General features: G+C 40.7%; 1 protein-coding gene across 1 annotated transcript in view; it reads left to right on the top strand.

Moving 5' to 3' along the window:
* Positions 1-20,467, top strand: part of SKP2 (S-phase kinase associated protein 2) — a 32,452-nt gene extending 11,985 nt beyond the window's left edge. Inside the window, exons 3-10 of the mRNA XM_047093543.1 lie at positions 148-259; positions 2,691-2,834; positions 4,112-4,246; positions 5,842-5,940; positions 7,347-7,477; positions 13,667-13,718; positions 13,887-13,994; positions 18,534-20,467. Of these exons, the coding sequence (XP_046949499.1) occupies positions 148-259; positions 2,691-2,834; positions 4,112-4,246; positions 5,842-5,940; positions 7,347-7,477; positions 13,667-13,718; positions 13,887-13,994; positions 18,534-18,747 (995 nt within the window). The 3' untranslated portion in view covers positions 18,748-20,467. The remainder of the gene's footprint in view (positions 1-147; positions 260-2,690; positions 2,835-4,111; positions 4,247-5,841; positions 5,941-7,346; positions 7,478-13,666; positions 13,719-13,886; positions 13,995-18,533) is intronic.
* The last annotated feature ends 2,008 nt before the right edge of the window (positions 20,468-22,475 follow it).

Raw genomic sequence — 22,475 nt, 5'->3', positions numbered from 1 at the left:
CAATTGTGGGATGAGTAATTCGATTAGTGTTAAATTCCCCCTGTAAGTTAAATGTTGTGTATCCTTTAAGTGCATGAAAAGACTCAGTAGACTTGATTGGGTGAATGATTGGGTGATTAGAAGACACATTGTTTTTCTCCCTCAAAGGTGTTTCATGGGACTCCCTTCCGGATGAGCTGCTCTTAGGAATCTTTTCCTGTCTGTGCCTCCCTGAACTCTTGAAGGTCTCCAGTGTTTGTAAGAGGTGGTATCACCTAGCGTAAGTATTTTTTACCCCTTTTGGTTTATGTGTGGAAGGAGAAGAGAAGGGTTATTTATTTATTCATTTGGGTCTAGTGAAACTAAAAAAACAAGAAAAATACAGTACCACAAAGCAAACTAGGTATCTTCATATATTTAATATTAGTGACTTCATTTCACAGCGGAAGGGAAGAGTCTCCTGGAGGTGTAAACATACCCACCTCGGAGAACTTTTTCCTATATTATTGCTGGTTGGATGCCGACTCTCGACCAGGTGATGTCCTAGGAGTGAAGGGGGATGCCAACGGTTTCTCACACCCGTGGGCCAGGCAGTGAGCGCAGAGGGGAGAACACAGGTCCTGGTATTAGATCCAAATGCGAACCCAGTCTCTGCCACCTAGCACTCTGGGACCTTAGTGACGTTCTTGACACTTCTGAGCCTCGGTCCCCCCATATATAAAATGGAGATCGTAGTACCTTCCAGACAGTTATGAGGATGAAGCATAAAGATGGCGGTGCAGTGTCTGGCTCGTGGAAGCGTGTAGCACATGGAAACCAATAGTTATGGGTGTCTCTGTTGAAAAGTTATTGCCACTTTTCAAGTGTGAATGGTGAGCTGCACAGGGAAGGTCTTGGTGAGTTGGAAGGCAGTAACAGGCCAGAAGTGGGGGAAGGCTTTGTTTGCAGTTAGAACTTTTGTGCGTTCTTCACCACCTGTCCTCCCCAGCCAGCCACTAGCCATCCTTTGCGCTTAAAGGCCATCTCTCTCTCTTCTCCCTGCACATCTCTGGAGTTCTTATTGTGAGCCAGCAAGAGCCCCTTCCCGTCCATTCAGGGGTGTGTGGGCAGTAAGACGCCCCGGGTATTTACAGAGTGGGCTGTTTGCTTAGAAGAGCCACGGGAAGGTGTGCACCCCTGGAATGCTGGAGCCAGTGGTGGCAGAGTTTCCCTGATCCCTGCCTAAGTGACCCCATATCGATTTTCTTTCAACCAGCTCTCCTCTTCATGCAGAGTCTGTTAATCTTCGTATCAGTTGTCATAAAAGCAATAACCAGCATTTATTAAGCACTTGTTATGTGCCAGGTACTGTAGTCGTGCCTTCTTGTTAATAGAAGTCAAATAACACGTTGACAGTTTCTTTATGCAGCGATATTTCAAAGCCCTGCCGGTGGTCTGCTTATTTCAAGCAATATTAAAGAATAAAATTCTAGTAGGCATTGAAAATGTTCCCTCATGTGCTTGATCTCATGTTTTCTTTTTTTTGTTAAGTTGAATTAAACTGTGGCTATTACAGCCCCCTGGTTTACTGTTCAGTACATTTTAGTACCTCAGTTTTGCTTTAGAAACACTATCCAAAATCTAAGTAATATTTTTCCTTTTTCCTTTCACATTAGTTCATACAAATACATATATTTCCATGCATGTATATACGTTTTTTGTTTTTGTTTTTAAGCTTAAAGGGTATTGTAAAACAGCCCAACTCCTTTTTAGGGTTCCTTTTTCCTAGTAGATATTTGATAGTACTATTTCTTAATAAAGTACAGTTGGCCCTTCAAACAACATGGGGGTTTGGAGCACCGACCCCACCCAGCCCAGTCAAAAATCCACATACAACTTTTGACTCCCCAAAAACTTAACTGTGAATAGACTACTATTGACCAGAAGCTTTACCCATAACATAAACAGTTAACACAGGTTTTATATGTTATATGTGTTGTATACTCTTATTCTTACAATAAGTAAGCTAGAGAGAAAATGTTAAGAAAATCATAAGAAAAAATACATTTACAGTACTGTGCTATAAAAAATCTGCGTGTGGGGCGCCTGGGTGGCTCAGTCGGTTAAGCAGCCGACTTCGGCTCAGGTCATGATCTCACGGTCCGTGAGTTCGAGCCCCACGTCGAGCTCTGTGCTGACAGCTCAGAGCCTGGAGCCTGTTTCAGATTTGTGTCTCCCTCTCTCTGATCCTTCCCCGTTCATGTTCTGTCTCTCTGTCTCAAAAGTAAATAAACGTTAAAAAAAAAAAAAAAAATCAGCATGTTAGTGAACCTGCATAGTTCAAACCCATGTGCAAAGGTCAGCTATAGGGCTGACCTCCCTCCTTTAGTTATATTTACGTGTTACTTAGGGTGATTGTGGTAACTTATTTATGCTTATCAAAAACAGCAGGTGGGATCATTTAGGTAACTTTGAACCTACCTACCTATTCAATAATGTATATTGAAATACATATATAGATGAAGATGGAAGCTAATCTGTGAGATGAGCAAGAAATGGTCAATAGTATCTCAAAAGTGTCATAGCTAATTGTATTGTCAACTCAGAAACACAGCTTCCTTCAGAATTTGCTTCAAGGTGATTTATGGCCATCTCCCCCTTGTTCTGTAACAGTGGTAAGAGCCTCTGGTATCCAGTGCCCCTGACTTAACTAAGGACCTCCTCTTTTCCAGGTTTGATGAGTCCCTGTGGCAGACCTTGGACCTCACAGGTAAAAACCTGCACCCGGATGTGATCGGCCGGCTGCTGTCTCGAGGGGTGGTTGCCTTCCGCTGCCCACGATCATTTGTGGATCAACCATTAGTTGAACATTTCAGGTAAAAAAAAACTAGAAAAGACTATTTCTAAATCTTGAGGTAGAAGCAGATGAAAACTTACTTTTTTTCTGTGTCCAGCCTTCTGGCCTGTGACAAGTCAGCTCTGCAGTGGAATGTTAAGTGCACGCTTTGCTGTATGGCCTTTATGCTGAAACCTGGCACTGCTTACCGTGATCCCATTCCCACTTTAAGTCAGGGTTATTTTCGGGCTCTTCCTGAGGGTCAGAGATGCACATTTTGCTTCTCAAGGGGGAGGGGGGTCCTCAGCATATGCTCCTCGTGAGTTGCTTGAGGCAGGGGCCGTGCACAGTACTCAACCAGCCTAGCTCTTGCCGCACTGGCCAGTTCTGATAAAGACAGTGTGTGAGGAGTCTTCCCGGATTTTGTAGCTCTGGGTTTCTGATCCAATGGTGGACAGATTTGCAACCTGAAAGAAATGCCCTCTTTTTGTTTGCCTTGTAGAATATTTCTGAAAAACTACTTCTCTTTTCCTGGTAGTTTTGCAGTATGGTTTAATGCCATCCCAAACTTGAGTGGAATGACTAGATACCGAACAGAAAGATAAGCTAAAAATGGCAGAGTTAAGGACAAAACAGGGATCCCAACTCTAGTTCTTTCCCCTTCCCTCCATGGTCATATGACTGCACCCCTCTTCCGATGGTGTTTATCCTTCTCCCATGGCTATTCCTTCTGGGTCTTCTTCACATGTGCCTCTTTCTCTGCTACTCTGGGGTCTGTCCCTGGCTGCCTTCCTCGATCCACACACTGGACATGCTGTCATACACCCACAGTTGTGCCAGAACCTTCCAATCCTCTAGTTCATCCCTCTCTTTCAAACAACTAGGTCCAATTACCTAGAAACTTCCACACCTGTGTTTCCTCCAGGCCTGTCAATATTAGCCCTTTACAGCTTGCTCTTCTGCTGTCTTTTCTGTTTCAGTAATTCACTCACTCACCTTTGCCTCGAGGCATCATACGCAGAATCTTCTTGTCAGCCACCTCCAGCTCGTTCTCATGATGCCCACTGACTAATTTCCTAAGCAAAATGGGCAGCACCATTTTGACCTGGCAGAAATCCTCCTGAATTTTAAAATGAGTGAGGGAAAGGAGTTACTAGTAGCAATTATTTTAAGACCAAAACTGTACTTGAAATGTGTAGTAAGGATCCTGTTTGTGATTGGCTGCTCATTTGGGGAGGGGATGAGGTTGGACTTGATCTGGAGGTAACTTGTGTGAGCCACCTTACGTAGCCTCTCTTTTCTCCCGTCTGTGTTCAGCTCTTTCCGTGTGCAACACATGGATCTGTCCAGCTCTGTAATCGATGTGTCTACCCTCCACGGCATTCTGTCCCGGTGCTCCAAGCTGCAGAATCTAAGCCTGGAAGGCCTCCAGCTGTCAGATCCTATTGTCAAGTGAGTGGCCGTCAGAAACATGTCCCACAGGCAGTTGTTTTCTGTATGTTAATTTTGTTTCCGGCATATATGTGGGGTGCCCTTCTGTCCATCTCCATATGGACTCAGAAAGTATCTGTGCTTCTGCAGTACTGTGCGGGACTCATCCAGGCAATGCAAGTTGGCATGCTAACTATATGCCAGGCCTTATACTAGGTTCTAGACAAGCAAGGATGAATAGAGGCCCACTCCCTGCCCCATTCATGGGAGAGACAGATAATTACAGTGCAGTGTGTTTGTTAGATGCATGCATCCCACAGAGAGACCTAATTAAATTTAGGGAGGGCAGCCTTCTCAGAGGAAGTGACTCTTAAGCTGAGTATTGCAGATATTCAGGTTGGAGATCCCCATGTGACAAGGTAAAGAAGCAGTCTAGGTAAAGCCGCCTGTGCAGTTCTAAACTCTGAAGTAGTTGGGAACTGCTGGAGCGTAGGGCACAGTGAGGAGGTGACAGGAGGTGAGGACCCGATCATAATGGGCCCCTGCCATGCTATAAGAAGTCTGGACTCCATGATAGGCACTGAAGAGGGAAGTGTCATAAAGAGAGTGGATCTGAGAATGGAAGGAACATGTCAGAGTTGAAATTTAGGAAAATAACTTGTTAGGCACCTTGGCAGGTTAATCAGACAAGGAAAAAACTAGACTACTTAAGACGGTTTTGTGTTCACTCAGGTAAGAAATGATGAAACCTGATGTAAAAAATACATAAAATTAACTACCAACATTTATTGGGCACTTTCAAAGGTCATCTCATAAATTCTCACAGCAACCTATCATGTAAGCTCTTGTTCAGATATGAAAACTGAGGCACAGAGAGGTTGAATAACTTGTCCAAGGTCTCACAGGTAGTTAAGTGGCAGAACCAAGATTTGAACTTGGTTATAGAGTGTGATTCCAGAACTCTAGCTCTTAATCACTGAATCCACTAACACAAGGCATTTGAGAATGCAGAAGAGAGGGCAAATTTGAGAGAAGTTTAATTGAAAGAACCTGGAGACTTGACAAGTAAAAGTGTGCCTACAAGTTAATGCTAATTATGGATGAAAAAGAAATAATGTTTATTCCATCATTCTTTTCTTTTTTTAATTTAAAAACTACATTGGGGCTCCTGGGTGGCTCAGCCAGTTAAGCGTTCCACTCTTGATCTCAGCACAGGTTTTGATCTCATGGTCATGAGTTCAAGCCCCGCACTGGGCTCCACGCTGGGCGTGAAACCTACTTAAAAAAAATAATAAAAAATAAATAAAACTACATTGATTAGTATTTCTTGTGTGCTTCCTTTGTGCCAGGCACTGTACTGAGCCCTTTATCACATTATATAATTTAATCTTAACAACCCTACCAAGAAGGTACTGATACTGCCATTTCACAGATGAATTAACTGAGGCAAAGCATCCTGCTTGGTGTCATACAGAGTGAGACAGGAGTTGAAACTCACTTCTGGCTCAAAGCCCTGTGTGTTTGAGTACTTAACTTCTCTAGCCTGTTTTCCTCAGAATGCTTACTAATTGAGTAATAGTGCATATTGGTATTCTGACATTTTCCTCCTTTTCCAGTAACCTAGCACAGAACTCAAATTTATTGCGACTAAATCTTTCTGGGTGTTCTGGATTCTCTGAATCTGCCCTGAAGACTTTGCTGAGCAGCTGTTCCAGGTAAGAATGATGTGAGATTTGATTATAGAACTGTTTTGGCAAATATACAACTATCCCTCCCATGAGAGTAGAATCGAATATATTTCTTTAGCTATTCCTAACTCTGTGTTCCTGATAGTAACACAGCATCCATCCTTTACCCTCTGAACTTTGTTCAAGCTGAGGAGGCAGATCACTTGGGTTTGCTGGGGATACTTGTGTAGTGATCCCCCTTCTTTTTTTACTATTAAAATAAGGGAAATTTAGTACTGTGTTTATCAACAGTATGGTTGAAATTAATCTGTTTATACCTGACTATTCAGTCAGGCCTTTTCCCTATAATATCTGTAGACCTAACTTATGCAAATATCATAAATTTGGGTGGCTCCATGAAAAATATCTTCTGTGTCATATAATAATGTTAGTATATAAATAAAGGCTACAGTTACAGATACTACTAAATGGGAGGGGGACATGGCTCACAGAATACACAATACTGTGTTGTGTGTGTGCATTTGTGTGTCCTTTTTAATAATTCTTAATCTTTCTACTGTAGCATTGTATGTGTGTCTCTTTAATTTTTTTAATGTTTATTTATTATTTTGAGAGAGAGAGAGCACAAGCAGGGGAGGGGCAAAGAGAGAGGGAGACACAGAATCTGAAGCAGGCTCTAGGCTCTGAGCTGTCAGCACAGAGCCTGACATGGGGCTCGAACTCACCAACTGTGAGATCAGGACCTGAGCAGAAGTCGGACACTTAACTAATGAACCGACCACCCAGGCACCCCCGTATATCTCTTTAATCTGTTGAAAGTAGATTACCTTTGGATAAAAATGTTATCAGTGAAGTAAAATGTGTAACCCTACATTTATTCAGCAGTGTCAGGAATGGGGTTTGTGGTTTAATGGTTGGATATTGTCTTTGAGTCCTTCATTTGCTCAGTTAGCAGAGGCCAGGTAAGATGAAGTGGCTTTTTGCAATGTCAACATTTCTTTATTGGGAATCCCTGGTATAATCCACCGATACATATTTTTTAAAGTGTCTCGAGTGATTGTTCAGTCTCTGGTTGTTTGCTAACAACATGGTTGGTTGAAAAAGAAAATAGCCTAGAGTTTCTCCATCTAGTCCTGTAATGAGGTTTGAGCCATCTAGAGGAGAGTGTTCCCTCCATTTCCAGAAGGGGGCATCACTCACTAAGGCAACTTTCTGAGGCAAACCAGGGCAGGGGAGTGTGTCAGGAGGGGAGAAGGCAGTTTCAGGTGAGCAGAGGGAGGTAGCTGCTTAGAGAAGCAGAGGTTCTGTGCGTGAAATGGCAAAGACTCTATCCATGGCTTTGTGTTCTCTTTGCAGCTTGAGACAGTGCTACTTACAGAACTCATTCCTGTGTTGTGCTTTCACGCTTTCCTTATTTCCCCTCTGGTGTGCAGATTGGATGAGCTGAACCTCTCCTGGTGTTACGACTTCACTGAAAAGCACGTGCAAGTGGCTGTCGCGCATGTGTCAGAGACCGTCACCCAGCTGAACCTCAGTGGCTACCGAAAGAATCTCCAGAGATCAGGTAAGACCCACTGGACACTGGACCCTTAACAGCGACCACACCGGCAGAAGGTTTCATTTACTGCAGAGCTTCTAAGTGCTGTCCTGCCTCCATTGTCTCAGTCCAGTATGCATAGTCTTGTTCCCATTGTCCAGAGGAGGTAGCAGCCGATTGGAAGGGTTAGGTGATGGACAGCCGGTGGGGTAGCATCAGGATTCGAATCCAGAATCTGGAAGTGAAAACCTTTGTACTTTCAACCAATTTAAGCAGAACTTCTTTTAGTCAGCTGAATTATTAGGTAAGACCCCCAACATAGAATAGATGAATGCAGTGTTTGATCAGTAAGCAGTGGTGCTCAACCAGGGAGAGTTTTCCTGCCAAGGGGACATTCGGGGACGTCTGGAGACATTTGTGATTGTCACAGCTGCAGGGATGCTACTAGCATCCAGTGGGCAGAAGCCCGGAATGCAAGAAAGCAATGCACGGGACAGCAGAAGAACACAAAAAGGTAATCTGACCCAAATGTCAGAAGTGCCAAGGTTTGAAAAACCCTGTTCTCAGCCCTGTTTATAAGATCATATTATAACTCTTCTTAATTCAGTCTAAGAGGATCATGATGTTATTTAGTTTAATACGGGCATTTGAAGTCAGGGGTAATGTGTGAATAGCCAACAGTCTTTATAAGCCTCGACATTCAGTTGTGCTTTAATCTTCTAATATTGGCAAAACCTCGATTTGCAGAGATAAGTGTTTGCAAATGGCACAGGTTTTTTTTTAATGGCTTCCCCTTGAGCTCTCAGGCTGCGGGCCACGCAAAGCCTTGTGAAGCTGCCAGCACACCTCAGCCGTGTCTTTATGACTTGATGTTAGCTCATAACTGTTTTATTTATTATAGAGTTTATTATACTTTAAAAGATTTGAATCAGACATTTGGAGAATGTATCTTCTTAGAATATTAGTATTTGAGACATGCTTCTCCAGAACAAATGTGTCTTTGGCAAAGTAAGATGTATCAGGCAATCAGAAGAGGAGCTAGATTCTTGGGAGTGGCCAGGGAGTTGAGTCCTTTGCCTGTGCCCAAGTCCAGACGCCTGCATCTTCAGACGGGGGATTATTTTCTTTTCTTTTTTTTAAATTTGATTTTTTATTTTTTTAAATTTACATCCAAATTAGTTAGCATATAATGAAACAATGATTTCAAGGGTAGATTCCTTAGTTCCCCTTACCCATTTAGCCCATCCACCCTCCCACAAGCCCTCCTGTAACCCTCTGTTTGTTCTCCATATTTATGACTCTCTTCTGTTTTGTCCCCCTCCCTGTTTTTACATTATTTTTGTGTCCCTTCCCTTATGTTCATCTGTTTTGTCTCATAAAGTCCTCATATGAGTGAAGTCATATGATTTTTGTCTTTCTCTAATTTCACTTAGCATAATGCCATCTTGTTTCATCCACGTAGTTGCAAATGGCAAGATTTCATTCTTGTTGATTGCCGAGTAATACTCCATTATATATATATATATATATATACACACCACATCTTCTTTATCCATTCATCCATCGATGGCCATTTGGGCTCTTTCCATACTTTGGCTATTGTTGACAGTGCTGCTATAAACATGGGGGTGCATGTGTCCCTTCGAAACAGCACACCTGTATCCCTTGGATAAATGCCTAGTAGTGCAATTGCTGGGTCGTAGGGTAGTTCTATTTTTAGTTTTTTGAGGAACCTCCATACTGTTTTCCAGAGTGGCTGCACCAGCTTGCATTCCCAAGGGGATTATTTTCTTTAGACATCTATAAAAGCCGCAGAGTGTTTTTCTTACCACTCTCCTATACACATGATACTTGTGTTCTACGTTTTTCTCCTTTAAATACTGTTTTAAATCTGATTACAGTATTACACATTCTCAAAAATACAGAAAATATGGAAAACAGCAAGAAAAACAAATCATCAGTAATCTCACTAACATCTTGCTGCTTTTTTTCCTGCATAAAAGTGTTTTTTAAAGTGGGACATAGTGCATGAAATACTTTAGAATACCCTTTTTTTCCCTCCAGATAATCCCATTTTTAGTAGCTCTCCCACATCATTGTCAGTGGCTGTGTGATATTCCATCAAATAGATAAAGAATGATTTATATTGATTGAATAATAATTCCTTCACTTGCTCTCCTTGTAATGGACTTTTAGAGTCTTTCCAGTTTTTTCCTTTTATAAACAACCTTGTCATGAACATAAACAGACCTTTGAGTGCATTTCTAAGAGTGGGATCTTAAAAGTGGAATTGCTGAGTCAAGGATTAGGCTCTGTTCTTAAGTTCTGGATAGTTCTTGCCAAATTGCCTCCCAAGGATTTTAAACTCCCACCAGTGAGCAGCCTCTTCACATTGAATCTCACCACTAGTTCTCTGCTCATCCCCAAGACAAGAAAAGGCAGTGCCTCATATCTGAATTTGCTGCTTCTTTATTGAGAGTCTTTCTGAATGAACGAGGTTCTAGCTGCAAGGTTGAGGAACTCTGCTATAGGCAAGCTGCTGTTAATTTGTCCCAAGTTTGGCTTAAAACACTTCTCTTGTTCTTCCAGAAAAGAATGGAGAGCCTGTTTACCAACATTTGGCAAGAATAATGGGTAATAAAATCGTGCTTGCTAGACACATTCAGAGCAAGGACAAAGACCTAGAGTTTAAGTTGAAGTATGTGTTTTCTTAATTATATAGTGGGAATCAGATTTTTTAAATATCTTTAACAATGGCACACACTGCTTCACTATTTAGAAGATAATATAAATGTTATTTTAGCTCCCAGACTGGTGCCAGTCTGCCCGGGTTCAGCTTCCTGCTCTGCCATTTACTTTGTGGTCGTGAGCAAGTTGCTAAACTTTCCTGTTCCTCAGTTTCCTCATGAGTGAAATGGAGGGAGTGGTAGTGAAGCCTGTCTCTTAGAGTTGCAGTTAAGAATAAATGGTTTAATCTCACATAGCATGTTAACGCTAGTGAGAGTACAATAATTGTTGGCTGTTACACCCCCACCGACCTCCCCATGGGGCAGTAGGAGCTGACCAAGGTCTTGGAGGACCCAGCTCTTTGTCTTGGATGTGCCCTTGACTTCTCTAGATGAAATCGCTCTCCCCTAAAGTGATGGGTTAGATTTGGGGATTTGTAAGATGCCTTCTGGCTCAGGCAGAGCTCCGGTTAGTGGTGAAATGAAGGGGATCGTGTGTAGAGGGAATCTATACTCGTAAGCAGTGACTACTATTTACTAACCCTTTCTGCTGAGGGATGGCCAGGGCTTAAGTGAGGGCTGGAGACCAACCAGTTTTACCCCCCAAGGTTTTGTTCTTTCCTGGGTGGCATCAAAATAATATGGTATCTGATTTTGAGTTTTGTTGATGGCTGGTTGGCTGGCTAGGTGGTGGGTCACTCAAAATTGTACTGTGCGCTTCTTCGTTTTTTAGTCATTCATTAAACAAATGTTTATTGAGCACCTACGATGCACAAAGCCCTGTTCCAGACTTGGGAGCTGTGGCCTTGAACCAAACTGATGAAGTCACCCCTGTACAGCTTATGTTCTGGTGGGGGAGGCAGGCAACCAACAGATGACTAAACGTGATGAAAGGAGATGAGATGGAGGGAGAAAGAATGGAGCAGAGTGACCAGGCAGAGGACAGGCCAGAGGGGCTTATTTTCAAATGGAATGGCCAAAGAGGGCCTCTCAGAGGAAGTGATGGTTGAACAAAGGCCTGAGTGAAAGGCATGAGCTGTATAGATAAGTGAGGAAAGAACATTCTAGAACTGAGGACCAGCAAGTGCAGAGGCCTTATATGGGAGGCAGTGTGTGAGAGGGAGCAAGGAGGACAGTGATAGGAGGTAAGGTAGCCCAGGGTTCTCTAAGCCGAGGCAGAAGCTTTGTTCGGAATTTTCCTGAGTGAGATGGGAAGCCGTTGTAGCATTTTGAGCAGGGAATGATGTGATATGATCTCACTCACCTTTAAAAGTCTTCTTCCGGTGCCATGTTGAGAAAAGGCTGTAAGAGCCTTGGGTGGTGACTTTGGAGGTGGTAAGAAATGATCAGATGGTAAAAAGCCAACAGAACAGGCTTCGGTAACAGACTGGATGTGGGATGTGAGAAAACAGTTGAGTGTGACTTCAGGGTTCCGGCCTAAGCAGCTGGATGGGTGGCTTGAGCACCTTCTCAGAGATGGAAAAGACTTAGGGAAGGGGCATTTTAGAGAAGAAATGAAGTTTTGCTTTTAGGCATGACTTTGAGATGCCTGTCACCTATCACAGTGGGTGTGTTGAGGAGACGGTTTAAAATGCAAGTCTAGGGGCGCCTGGGTGGCTCAGTCAGTTAAGCGTCCGACTTCAGCTCAGGTCACAATCTCGCGGTCAGTGAGTTCGAGCCCCACATCGGGCTCTGGGCTGATGGCTCAGAGCCTGGAGCCTACCTCCGATTCTGTGTCTCCCTCTCTCTCTGCCCCTCCCCCGTTCATGCTCTGTCTCTGTCTCAAAAATAAATAAACGTTAAAAAAAAAAATTAAATGCAAGTCTAGGTTTAGGTTGCAGGGGAGGGACTGGGGCTGACAGTAGCCCCATGTTTTCCTTCCCACAGTAAATGAAGCTGGTTTTAAAAATAAATAACATCTACTGATTCATTTTCTGATTGCAAAGTAGCACATGTGACTTTCTTCCAAATTCTGCAAAGGTACCTGTGATTCTGCCACCCTTGTGTATATTTCCTTCTGGCCTTCCCCTGCTACACCCACTGGTTTTGTTTTCACTATACAGTATATCTTTCGTATTTTTTCATGTCATGAAGTGTTGTTTAAAAGCTTTTGAAGGGGCACCTGGGGGGCTCAGTCGGTTAAGTGCCCAACTTCGGCTCAGGTCATGATCTCACGGTTCATGAGTTCGAGCTCCACATCGGGCTCTTTGCTTTCAGCACAGAGCCTGCTTCAGATCCTCTGTCTCGTCCTCTCTCTGCCCCTCCCCTGCTCTCTCTCTCTTTCTCTCAAAAATAAATAAACATTAAAAAAATAAATAAATAAAAGCTTTTGAATAACCATCATTGGCATTGTGTTCCACAGAATGGAGGGAGGTTAATGGATTAAAATAATTGGGGGAAGGGTTAGTATAGCTATGCTAAAATGAATGTCTTCGTGCACACCTAATTGTTTTTCTAAAATTGGAATTACTGACCCAAAGTGCCGAGTGTATAATGCTCAGAACACACACACACACAAAGAATCTGCTTATCCTAAAAAAAATCCATTTGCTCCCCTGAATGGCTGCAGGAAATTAAATATCCACTTGCAGTGTATATGAGATTTGCTTAATTATATTTCATCAATTCTGGGTATTATGATAGGTTTTTTTTTCATTTGATGGCTAAAAAGCAATATTTCAATTTTATTTTGCTTTTCTTACTCCATTTATACCTGTTTTGCCAAGTATCTCTTCATATTCTTCACCCATTTTCTATATTTAGCTTTCTCTTCTCTTTATATAAGACCATTAACTGTCTATTGCATGTATGTTGAAAACATTTGCAGTTTTCTGACACTTCTTTAATTCTGTTTGTTTTGTGTTGCTTTAACATGGTAGAGTTAAAATTTTTATGTAGCAAATTGTCAGTGTTTCTTTTGTGTGTTCTTTTGTGTTTAGAAAAGCCTTACCTGTCCCAAGATCCAGTGAAAGAAAATACTCATATTTTTGCATTTAGGACTTGTTAATATGTATGGAATTTATTTGGGAATATTATTAGAGTTGGAGAAATAAGTCTTTTTCTGCCTGTGGTAGCAATATCATTTTTTAAAAATAATCCATGATTTCCCCTATTGATTTTAAGTGCTACCTTTATAATATGTTGTTTGTTTATATATGGTGGTGTTTGTTTTTGCTTTTTGCTATTATGAATGGGATTTTTGTTTGTTTTCTTTTCTTCCCCAGCCACTTTTTGCACATACATAGATAAGCTATGGATTGTTGTTAACCTGTTGTGTTACATAGTTCTCCTACTATTTTCAGTTGATTCTCTTGGATTTTCTGGGTTCAAAAATCTTACATGCCAAGATGATGACTTTGTGTTTTGTGTCTAATAGGGTGACTAATTGCATTGTCCCAAAGTTTTATTAGCACAATGTTAAAGATAGTGTTAATAACAGATACCCTTGTGGTGTTCCTCATTTAATCGTGCCCATCATTTTTTCCCCTAGATGTCTCTACCTTAGTTGGAAGATGCCCCAATCTTGTCCACCTAGACTTAAGGTATTTTTTTTGTTTATTTCTTTTCAAACAAAAATTGAAAAGTCATGACTGATCATTGAAGGAGGAAAGCATCTTAACATGTTGAAGGAACCAAACGGTCAGCTAATTCTGTCTTCTCCATCTGAATTGATGGATAGGTTGGGAATTTTTTCTTCTGCTCTGTTACAGTGATAGTGTCATGCTGAAGAATGACTGCTTTCCAGAATTTTACCAGCTCAACTACCTCCAACATCTGTCACTCAGTCGATGCTATGATATCATACCTGAAACTTTACTGTAAGTATTTTCATTGTCTAAAACTAGAAGACAGGGAGCAAAGGAGGTGCCACTTGGGATTAATATCTGTTATTGTAAGTAGCAGATGTTTAAAACTTGGCATCAATATTAGTGGGCCACAAATAGGTTAGGGAAGACCAGCAAAATAGAAAACCCAAGGCAAAATTTTTTGTTTAAAATATCTAGAAAAGTTGAGTTGATTGGGATAGTTTACTAAACATTTATTATTTACCTAGAAGCAGGTTTAGATATTACAATACTGTACTAATATCTGGAAGATTTACAAATGGAGAAGACAGTTTTTACCTCTGGGGAGCTCACAGTAATAACTGGGAGGCAGATCAGTGGAGGCTTCCCTCCGACCCCATATTTTTCAAATCAACCCCAGTTGACTGTGAGAGGCTCCCTCTGGCCTTGGAGGAAAGTTGTGTACTCTTCTAGTGATGGCTGTTCTGGACGGTAGTCAGGGAATGGGAAGAATGGCAGAATGTAAATGGTAAATATCAGAAGAGTCTAATGCTGTCTTGGAATAGGGGGAGATTGAAGTCCAGAAGAGAAAAATGTCTTAACCCAAAGCTGTAAAGTAAGTTAATGACTGAGCCGGGTCTATGTCCTAGGTTTTCTGGACGGATGAAAATAGTCTATATCTAATCCGGTAGCTCTTAGGAGGGTTAGTTTTGTACCTGCTCAGCAACTTCCACAAAAATTTGCACAAAGGAAAAAGAAGTCTGATCTTTCTTTTGGAAAGTGCTATGCTCACGTCATCCCAGGAATATTATTTATTTGTTTGGTTTTAAAAAGTTTCCTTTCTTTTATCCCCAAAGGGCTGGAAGATCCTTCCTCATGTAGAATGTAAATGCATAGCAATTTCATTGAAAACCACAAGAAGTCAGTATCTTGAATTTGGTCAGGTGCCCTTCTTTCTTATTCCAGCCAGTATGCCCTGAAAGAGGCTGCTGACCTCCTGTATGTAGCTCACTATCCAGATGAAGGTAATTTAGCCTCTGGCGTCTACCAAAGAAAGGTGGTGAATTTGAACAAAGAATTTATGTAGTCTTTGAATGATTGGTTTGAATCTTCTAAGTTGGTTTTAAGAATTAATAAATCAGATACTTCAGGTATCTGAAGGTAACTTCAGGTTAACTAGTAGAGTTAGAGAGTCCAGTAATTCTGTTTTTAATTAATCGCTTTAATTAATCTTGGGGCTCAGGGTCTCTGCTGGTATCTCGTTTGAAAAAGCACTGCCTAACAGGGATGCTAGGATTTACATCCGTGGCTCTGAGAGGTAGGGTGTAGATTTATATCCATGGAACTGTTACTGAAATCTCCTGCCCTTTCTAGTATCCAAAACTCCTAAGAGCCTCTAGCATCTACCTAGAAAGGCATTTCTGTCTTCCGTCTTTCCTGTCCTTGCCCTCTGGGCTTCAGCCTCATTGCCTGTGCAGCCCCCTGGGGATCAGTGTGTTTTGGTTGCTTTTCTCAAGAGAATCTATCCAGATGTCTCACTTTCGTTCTTTCTCTCCAGAAAAAGAAGCTAAGCAGGTAATCCCCAGGTGTTCTTTTTTTTTTTTTTTTTTTTTTTCTTGAGCAGAGGCTAAGGGAAGGCTGTGAGCTCTCACAGTTTAGTATTTTTATCCAGTAGGATAGTAACACTTCCATGGTGTAATACCTGCCGGCAGTATGACTTGATGCTTAAGCGTACAGACCTCAGGTCACAACAGACTTAGGTTTGAACCTTCACTGCCTTCTTGTGACTTGTCTAAATCTTACCTTGAAATGAGAGAAATAGGGGCATCAGGAGTTTAATTTACAAATCAGACCACCAAAAGAGTAACACAGAGAGAAAAGATGCTGTGCTTGAACTTTAAGGTAAAAGAGGATGTTTCTTCAGGCATTATGTAAATAATACGTACATTGATTTACCTTCTGAACCCATTAAGATTAGTTTGCTTGTACCCTATCCTTAGGAGTTTTTCAAGATAAAATGTTATTCTCTCTACTTCCATTCCGGCAGCTGATGTATTTGAAATTCATAGTAAGAATTCTAGGATCCTCAGTAGTAATTTTGAGAAAGCCGTTTATGCTAAAGAATTTTTATTTCTTATCTCAAAAGTGGGAAAATAAAATTTGAATGACTTCTTCTGTAATGATAGTGCTTTAGAATACTTGGGTAATCAGATTTCTCTTCCCCAGGATATGTCCACATTGTGTCTATTTTCTTACGCCTTTATCGATCTTATCCCATAAGTCTGAACTCTCTTCTGATTGTTCTGTATTTCTCATTCAAGTAAGAAAGCCAAGCTGGAGGTAGCAAACTGATCTGGCATTAGGAGAGACTAAATAAAAAGTCTGTTGTAGGGAGAATTCCTAGTTAGGCATTTACTAAATTTTATAAGGAAAACAGGATCGTGTAGTGGAGGTGAGGTATGAACGTGTGAGGGGGGTTTGTAAATATCTTCTGTTTACTGAGATTCAGCAAAGATACTAAAGACGTTACCAGTGTCCGTTTATGCTTCCTAAATTAGAAGTCATTGCTCTTCAGAGATTTATTCCTATTCACCAGCCTTCAGTTGCTTTTCAATCTAGAAAGATGCTTAGAAATTTGTTCTGCTGCGTTGTAGATGATACATATACGAAGGGGCTTTCAGTGTTTTTTTATTTTTGTGGTCTCGTTAAAAGTGTAAAGACTTTCTGGTTTTTTGACTTGGGTTGGTCCGTTGTGCACCATCCCATCAAAGGCAGCTCCCTCCTTTTTCATCTGGGACACCTGAGTGTCTTCTGAGAATCTGCTGTCATGTCCTTCCTCGCCAAGCGTCCTTCCCAGCGCTGTTGCAAGAACATTTCCTCTTCTGCCATCCGCTGTACCTCCTTTCCTTGCTCCCACCTCTAGGTTCTGCTTCTGACACCGTCCACTATAGAATGACTTACAGTTTGTCTAATTTGGATATCGCAGCACCTGAATTTTCATCACAAAGTTCTCAAATACTCAGATTTCACGTAAGAGGGACTTAAGGTTGGGGCAGAATTGCTGTCATCTTAAGCAATGACGAGTATAAACATCTATGAATTGTGATCTTTCTTTGCACTTCTGTCTCTATGGTCCAGAGGTTAGTTTACTTCAAGAACAGCAGTTTGTTCTTCCTGATTTTCTTTGGTGTCTGTTGTAACCTCCAGATCTTATTGGCCTTTTATGAACACCAAGCATATTTATTTTATTTAGATAGTACTTGTATTTTCTAAAGTGCCCTTCATCTTTATTCAGCTAACATGTATTGAACGTCTATGGTGTTTACTACGCTTTGTTGAATGTAGAATAAATACATTTAGAGCGTAGTGGGGTGACTGGGAGAACAGGTTGAACGTGGAAAAGTCCTAAGGCCAGCTGAACAGTTTGAGTTCCGTAAACAAGAGGGCAGCATCAAAGGCTGTGGAGCAGGTGAGTGGGAGGGGTGACATAATCTGAGCTAGGCTCTAGGAAGATGCCTTGGGCACTGGTATATAGAATAGGCTGGAAGGAAGAAAGATTGGAGGCAAGGTGACAATTACTGTGAGGAAAGTTTGTTTTTTTAGTAGTTACCAGCAAAATGAAGATATAAAGGATGCTTCTAACTCTAGGCCACTGATGTGTTCATTGATCTGCAGTGGGATTTTGTTGATATTCCAAACTAAATATTCCCTTTCCTAAGACTTTGTACTGTGTGTCCCAACCTGGAGCAAATACAGATCAGAGAGATGAATTTCTAAGCACATAGATCTGGGTTAAGAAGAAAGAATCATTACCTAAAGTATTTACTTTGGAGAAATAGGCTCCCTTTTTTGTGGACCAGAATTTCACTGTTGACAGAGTTGAATTTCACTTAATGGGAAATACCTGAGAAGAGGATTGGCCTGTATGTGACCAAAACCAAACCAAAACAACAGCAAAAATGGTAATGTGTGGAGAAGTCAGATGGCTCTTGCCTCTCTTAGAAAAGGTGTGATTGATTATTTCTTTTTTTCTGTCTGCACCCAACTATATAACCCCGTCTAAAAGATCTTAGTGAAGTCACTGTTAGGTTTTATCACAGGTAATGGACTTATTAAGAAGTTACCTTAACTTCTGCTGCTGATCTTTTGAGAGGAAGAGCCTAGTTCAACTAAAGGTCAAGTCCATATTTTGAAATTACATGTAACTTGTGGTGATTCTTTACCATCACTACCTTCTAGCTTCTCACAACACAGTAACGCCTTTTCTTTTAAATCGAGAATGGAGAAAGGAAGCAAATATGGTTGGGTTTTAAAGAAACCTCAGAGTTTTTAGGTTGTGAGAAATTTAACAAAATGCGCTGCGTGTGTCCTAAGGCTGTGTTGTCTTGAGCCTCAGTGTGTGCTTTCTGGTTTGATTCACCTTTGCTGTTTTCTCAAATCCTTGATTGTGAATTATGTTTTCAGTTTGTGTTTTATAGAATATGATACAAATTGTAAAAATTGGGTCATGTAACCCTAGTGGATCTGTTACCATAGATACTGCTACTCTGAAAGGTTTCTCTTCCTTTCCAGTGAACTTGGAGAAATTCCCACACTAAAAACACTACAAGTTTTTGGAATCGTGCCAGACGGTACCCTTCAACTGTTAAAAGAAGCCCTTCCTCATCTACAGATTAATACTTCCCATTTCACCACCATTGCCAGGCCGACCACTGGCAACAAAAAGAACCAGGAGATATGGGGCATCAAATGCCGGCTGACACTGCAAAAGCCCAGTTGTCTATGAAGTATTTTTTGCAGGATGGTGTCTCCTCTTTTCTTTGGAACAGGGAAAATAGGCAGGAAGCCCGCTTGCTGGAGCACTCAGCTATTGTTATTCTTGGTTTTCCCTTTGCCTTCATTCTGCAAGTATATTAGACAACCATTGAGAGAAAACTATGAAGTTTTGCTTTTTCTAAGTAACTATAAAAGCTTCCGTCACTGCTTCTGTGCCTTTAAAAGCCTAAGTTTTAGGCCTTTTGAAATTTTAGGAGAACCGGTAATTTCAAGAGACCTTAAACAGCAAGATTTGAGCCACCTCTTCCAAGTGCCCTTCTTATTCAATCTATTTAGAATCAAGTATAAGAGTCACCACCAGCAAATCATTTTCACAGTCTATATGGTAACTTTCTTCTATTTAACTTTTCAGTATTGCTTTATGAGACATAGATTGGTAGAAGAATAAGCTATTTGTATTGTGAGTGGAACAAAAGAATCATAGGATGGATAGTAGCATTTGTGGTAATCTCTTCTGGAGATAGAAAAATATGCATTTCAACTTTGCCTTTAGATTTGAAGCTAGGTTCATGGAAACAAATAGCCCTGGGCAATTCACCTTGAAACCTAAATTTTAAAAAACAGCTAACCAACCAGAGGTAAAGAATTGGTATGGACTTTGAAGGCTCAAGAGGCAACTTTCTATGACGAGTTAATCTGAAGTACCCTCTGATGCACGTTACTGAAGTTTCCTTCATGGACTTTGTTCCCAAAATTCTGTATTAGCTGAGGAAACAGAACTGTGGTCTTCTAACTTTGTGATCAAATCATGTTAAGTGGGTTCTTTAGCTTTTAAAATGGCTCACTTTGTTTTAGAAAGGTAGTGGTAACCAGTCTTTGTTCTCGAAATTTTGGACAGAATGCCAAACTGAAGTTGCCTGCCATTTTCCTTTATTGCCAAGGCTCTTAAAGTTACTTTTATATTACTCTGGAATCAAGTATTTTAAATTGCCTTTAAAAAAAAATTGTCTCCCACAATAATTGTTTGAAAGCCATTGTTTTATAAAGTTACTGGACCTAGAGTCCTGTGAGAAGAACTGCATGCTCGTTCACTCAGAAAGACACGCCAGAAGTAGGTATGTGTTCCGTGCAGTTTCAAAGCAGTAAGACAGCTTGAACCTATGTAAAAGTTAAAACTCAGGTGTGGAACCTTTTGATAGGAACAGTGATTTTTTTTTTTTTTAATGGTGTCTAGAAGAAAAATGATTAAGTTCTACTTAAAAAAAAACAAAAAAAAAAAAAACGACACAAAACACTAACTTCCTATTTACACTGATGACCTTCCCTGATGTTCAAAATGGAACAAAAAAAGCCAAAACCCGTCATTTCTATTAACGTTGTTTTCAAATCAGGTTTTTCGAATGTTAGAAACAACGATGCGAAGTGCCCTTACCTGTTCAGACCTAAGGACGAACATTTTACAGTGGTGTTATACAAGAAATGATTATGTTTTGATTTTGTACTGGTTAAAAAAGTGCTAAATTTACTACATGAAATTATTGTTTACAGATTAGTGACAAGGGCTGATGATAGGATCCAGATGGGCTGTGATTTCCAGATGCCCTCAGACACACAGTACTTCCAGACTCAAGTCCAGCCATAAGCTATTTTGCTAACATGTCAGAGTAATCTGTATTTTTGTATGTGATTTCTACTTTTATAGACTTGTTTTAAAATAAAACACATTTTTATAAAAATGAGTACTTCAGCTAACTTGTATGCCTTTTTTCTTTCTTTCTTTCTTTTTTTTTTTTTTCTTAAGTCCGGTGGTTGAAATTAGAAAGCATTTGGTGTGGTGTGCCCTTGATCCTGGCCCTCTAGTTAAGGCCCTACAAAATGAGCCCTAAAATGATCCTCTTTGTTCCATCCACTTCATCTGCTTATTATCAAATTAAAATGATAGTTTATAAGGCTTTCGGAGAAGGTGCTAAATACAGGCTTTTTCTTTACAGTGCTTCTAAAATAGTAACATTTCTAAAACATTTGCAGTTCAGGTGATGAGTGTGATAGTCAGGTACTATCAGTGAAAGGCAGCTAGTAGCACTCTTTAAATAGAGACTGGGTCAGCTTATACTGCATATTTTACTTTCATTAGGAAACTTTGAATAGTTCAGTCTGTACCTACAGATCTTAGGAATTCAGTTTCTTTTGAACCCGTCCATTCAAATGGTAGTGTGATTCTTACTGAACATTACCCAGCTTTTCTGGGTGCTTTTCATTATGTTCTGTTATTATCACTACTCTGCTTCCTTTTTTTAATGATGAAAAATGTCAAATACATGCAAAAAGTAGACCATATCGTAACCTCATTATTTTCTTTTGTCATTAAGTTATGGCCTATCCCATTTTATCTATCATTGCATCCCCCCCCAACACACACACTCATACCCCAACCTGCACAGATTACTTTGAAGCAAAATTTATAAGTATTTTAGTATATACATCTGAAAGATATTCTCCTGAATTATTTCTGAAACATTAAATATCAAGATGCTGTTGAAAGTCCCCCATTTGGTCTCAAGTGCTTTCTAACATGAGTTTGATGAGGCTCCAGACATGATCTATACATTGCATTTGATTGACATTTTCTGAAGTCTCTTAATCTTTGGGGTCCGCCCCTGGCCCCCGCCCCAAATTTTTTACTTTGCAGTTTGTTTATGGATGAAACTAGGTTGTTTGTCCTGTGTTCTACATTGTGACTTTTGTTGATGTGATCTCTGTATGACAGGTTAACCTGTCTCTTATTTCCATAAACTGGTAGTTAGATTCAGCAACAAAAAGCTCTAGACCAAGGGTGATTTTGCCACCCGGGAGACATTCGGTAATGCCGGAAAACGGTTTTGGTTGTCACAAGTAGAGAGGTGCTATTGGCATCTAGTGGACGGAGGCTACGGATGCAGCTAACCACCTTGCGGTTTATAGGACAGCTCCGCACAGCAGTGTTACCTGCTACAAAATGTCAGTAAGTGCCAGAGTTGTGAAACCCTGATCTCGAGGCTTATCTTACAAGTTCTTTTTTTGGCGAATCGATACTTGCTAAGTGGTATTATTCTTCCATCAGGAGACACATAACATCTGGCTGTCATTCTTTTTTTGATTCTGGCATCTGCCTGTGGCCCTTGATTCCTCCCTCTCATACTCTAGCCACAAGTTCCAGAGATCCAAATTTCTGTATAAAGTAACATATCCCTTCTGTCCTGGTGAACTTCATTTCCGTCCCACGTTTACTGAAGATTTACAGTGTGGAGGATACTGTGTTTGAGCAGCAGCACCGGGGATGATGCAGAGCCTCTGAGGAAAGGCACTAAGTAACCCAGGGACTGGGAAAACCAGAAAGAAGCTCCTTCCCACTGGATACCCTCGCCCTGGAACAAGCAAAAAAGCAACCTCTTTCCTCTCCCTTTCCCAAACTAGCCAAATATCCAAGGAAGTCATAAAGTCTCTTCATCAAGAGGCTAACTCTTTGTGATACAGGTTGGAGCTCTAGACTTTGGCAATATTACTGCATTTCAAGTGGATAATCTACAATAGCCCATTTAAAATGCTTACAGAAGTATTTATAAGATTAATACAATGATCCTGTGAGGAATCCTTTCATGAAGAAAAGATGTTTCGAAGAGAAGATCGGAGGCAGGAGGAAATAGCAAAGCGTAATTGCCAGAGATATTTAAATAGATTATTTTCTTGTGAAAGCCAAGA

This window comes from Lynx rufus, unplaced genomic scaffold, assembly GCF_022079265.1.
Source record: "Lynx rufus isolate CCGP_SWC_20201006 ecotype Redwood Valley unplaced genomic scaffold, mLynRuf1.p SCAF_1, whole genome shotgun sequence".
NCBI classification, from domain to species: Eukaryota; Metazoa; Chordata; class Mammalia; order Carnivora; family Felidae; genus Lynx; species Lynx rufus.
Note: the sequence above shows the minus strand (reverse complement) of the source record. Positions and strands in the feature narration are given on the sequence as shown.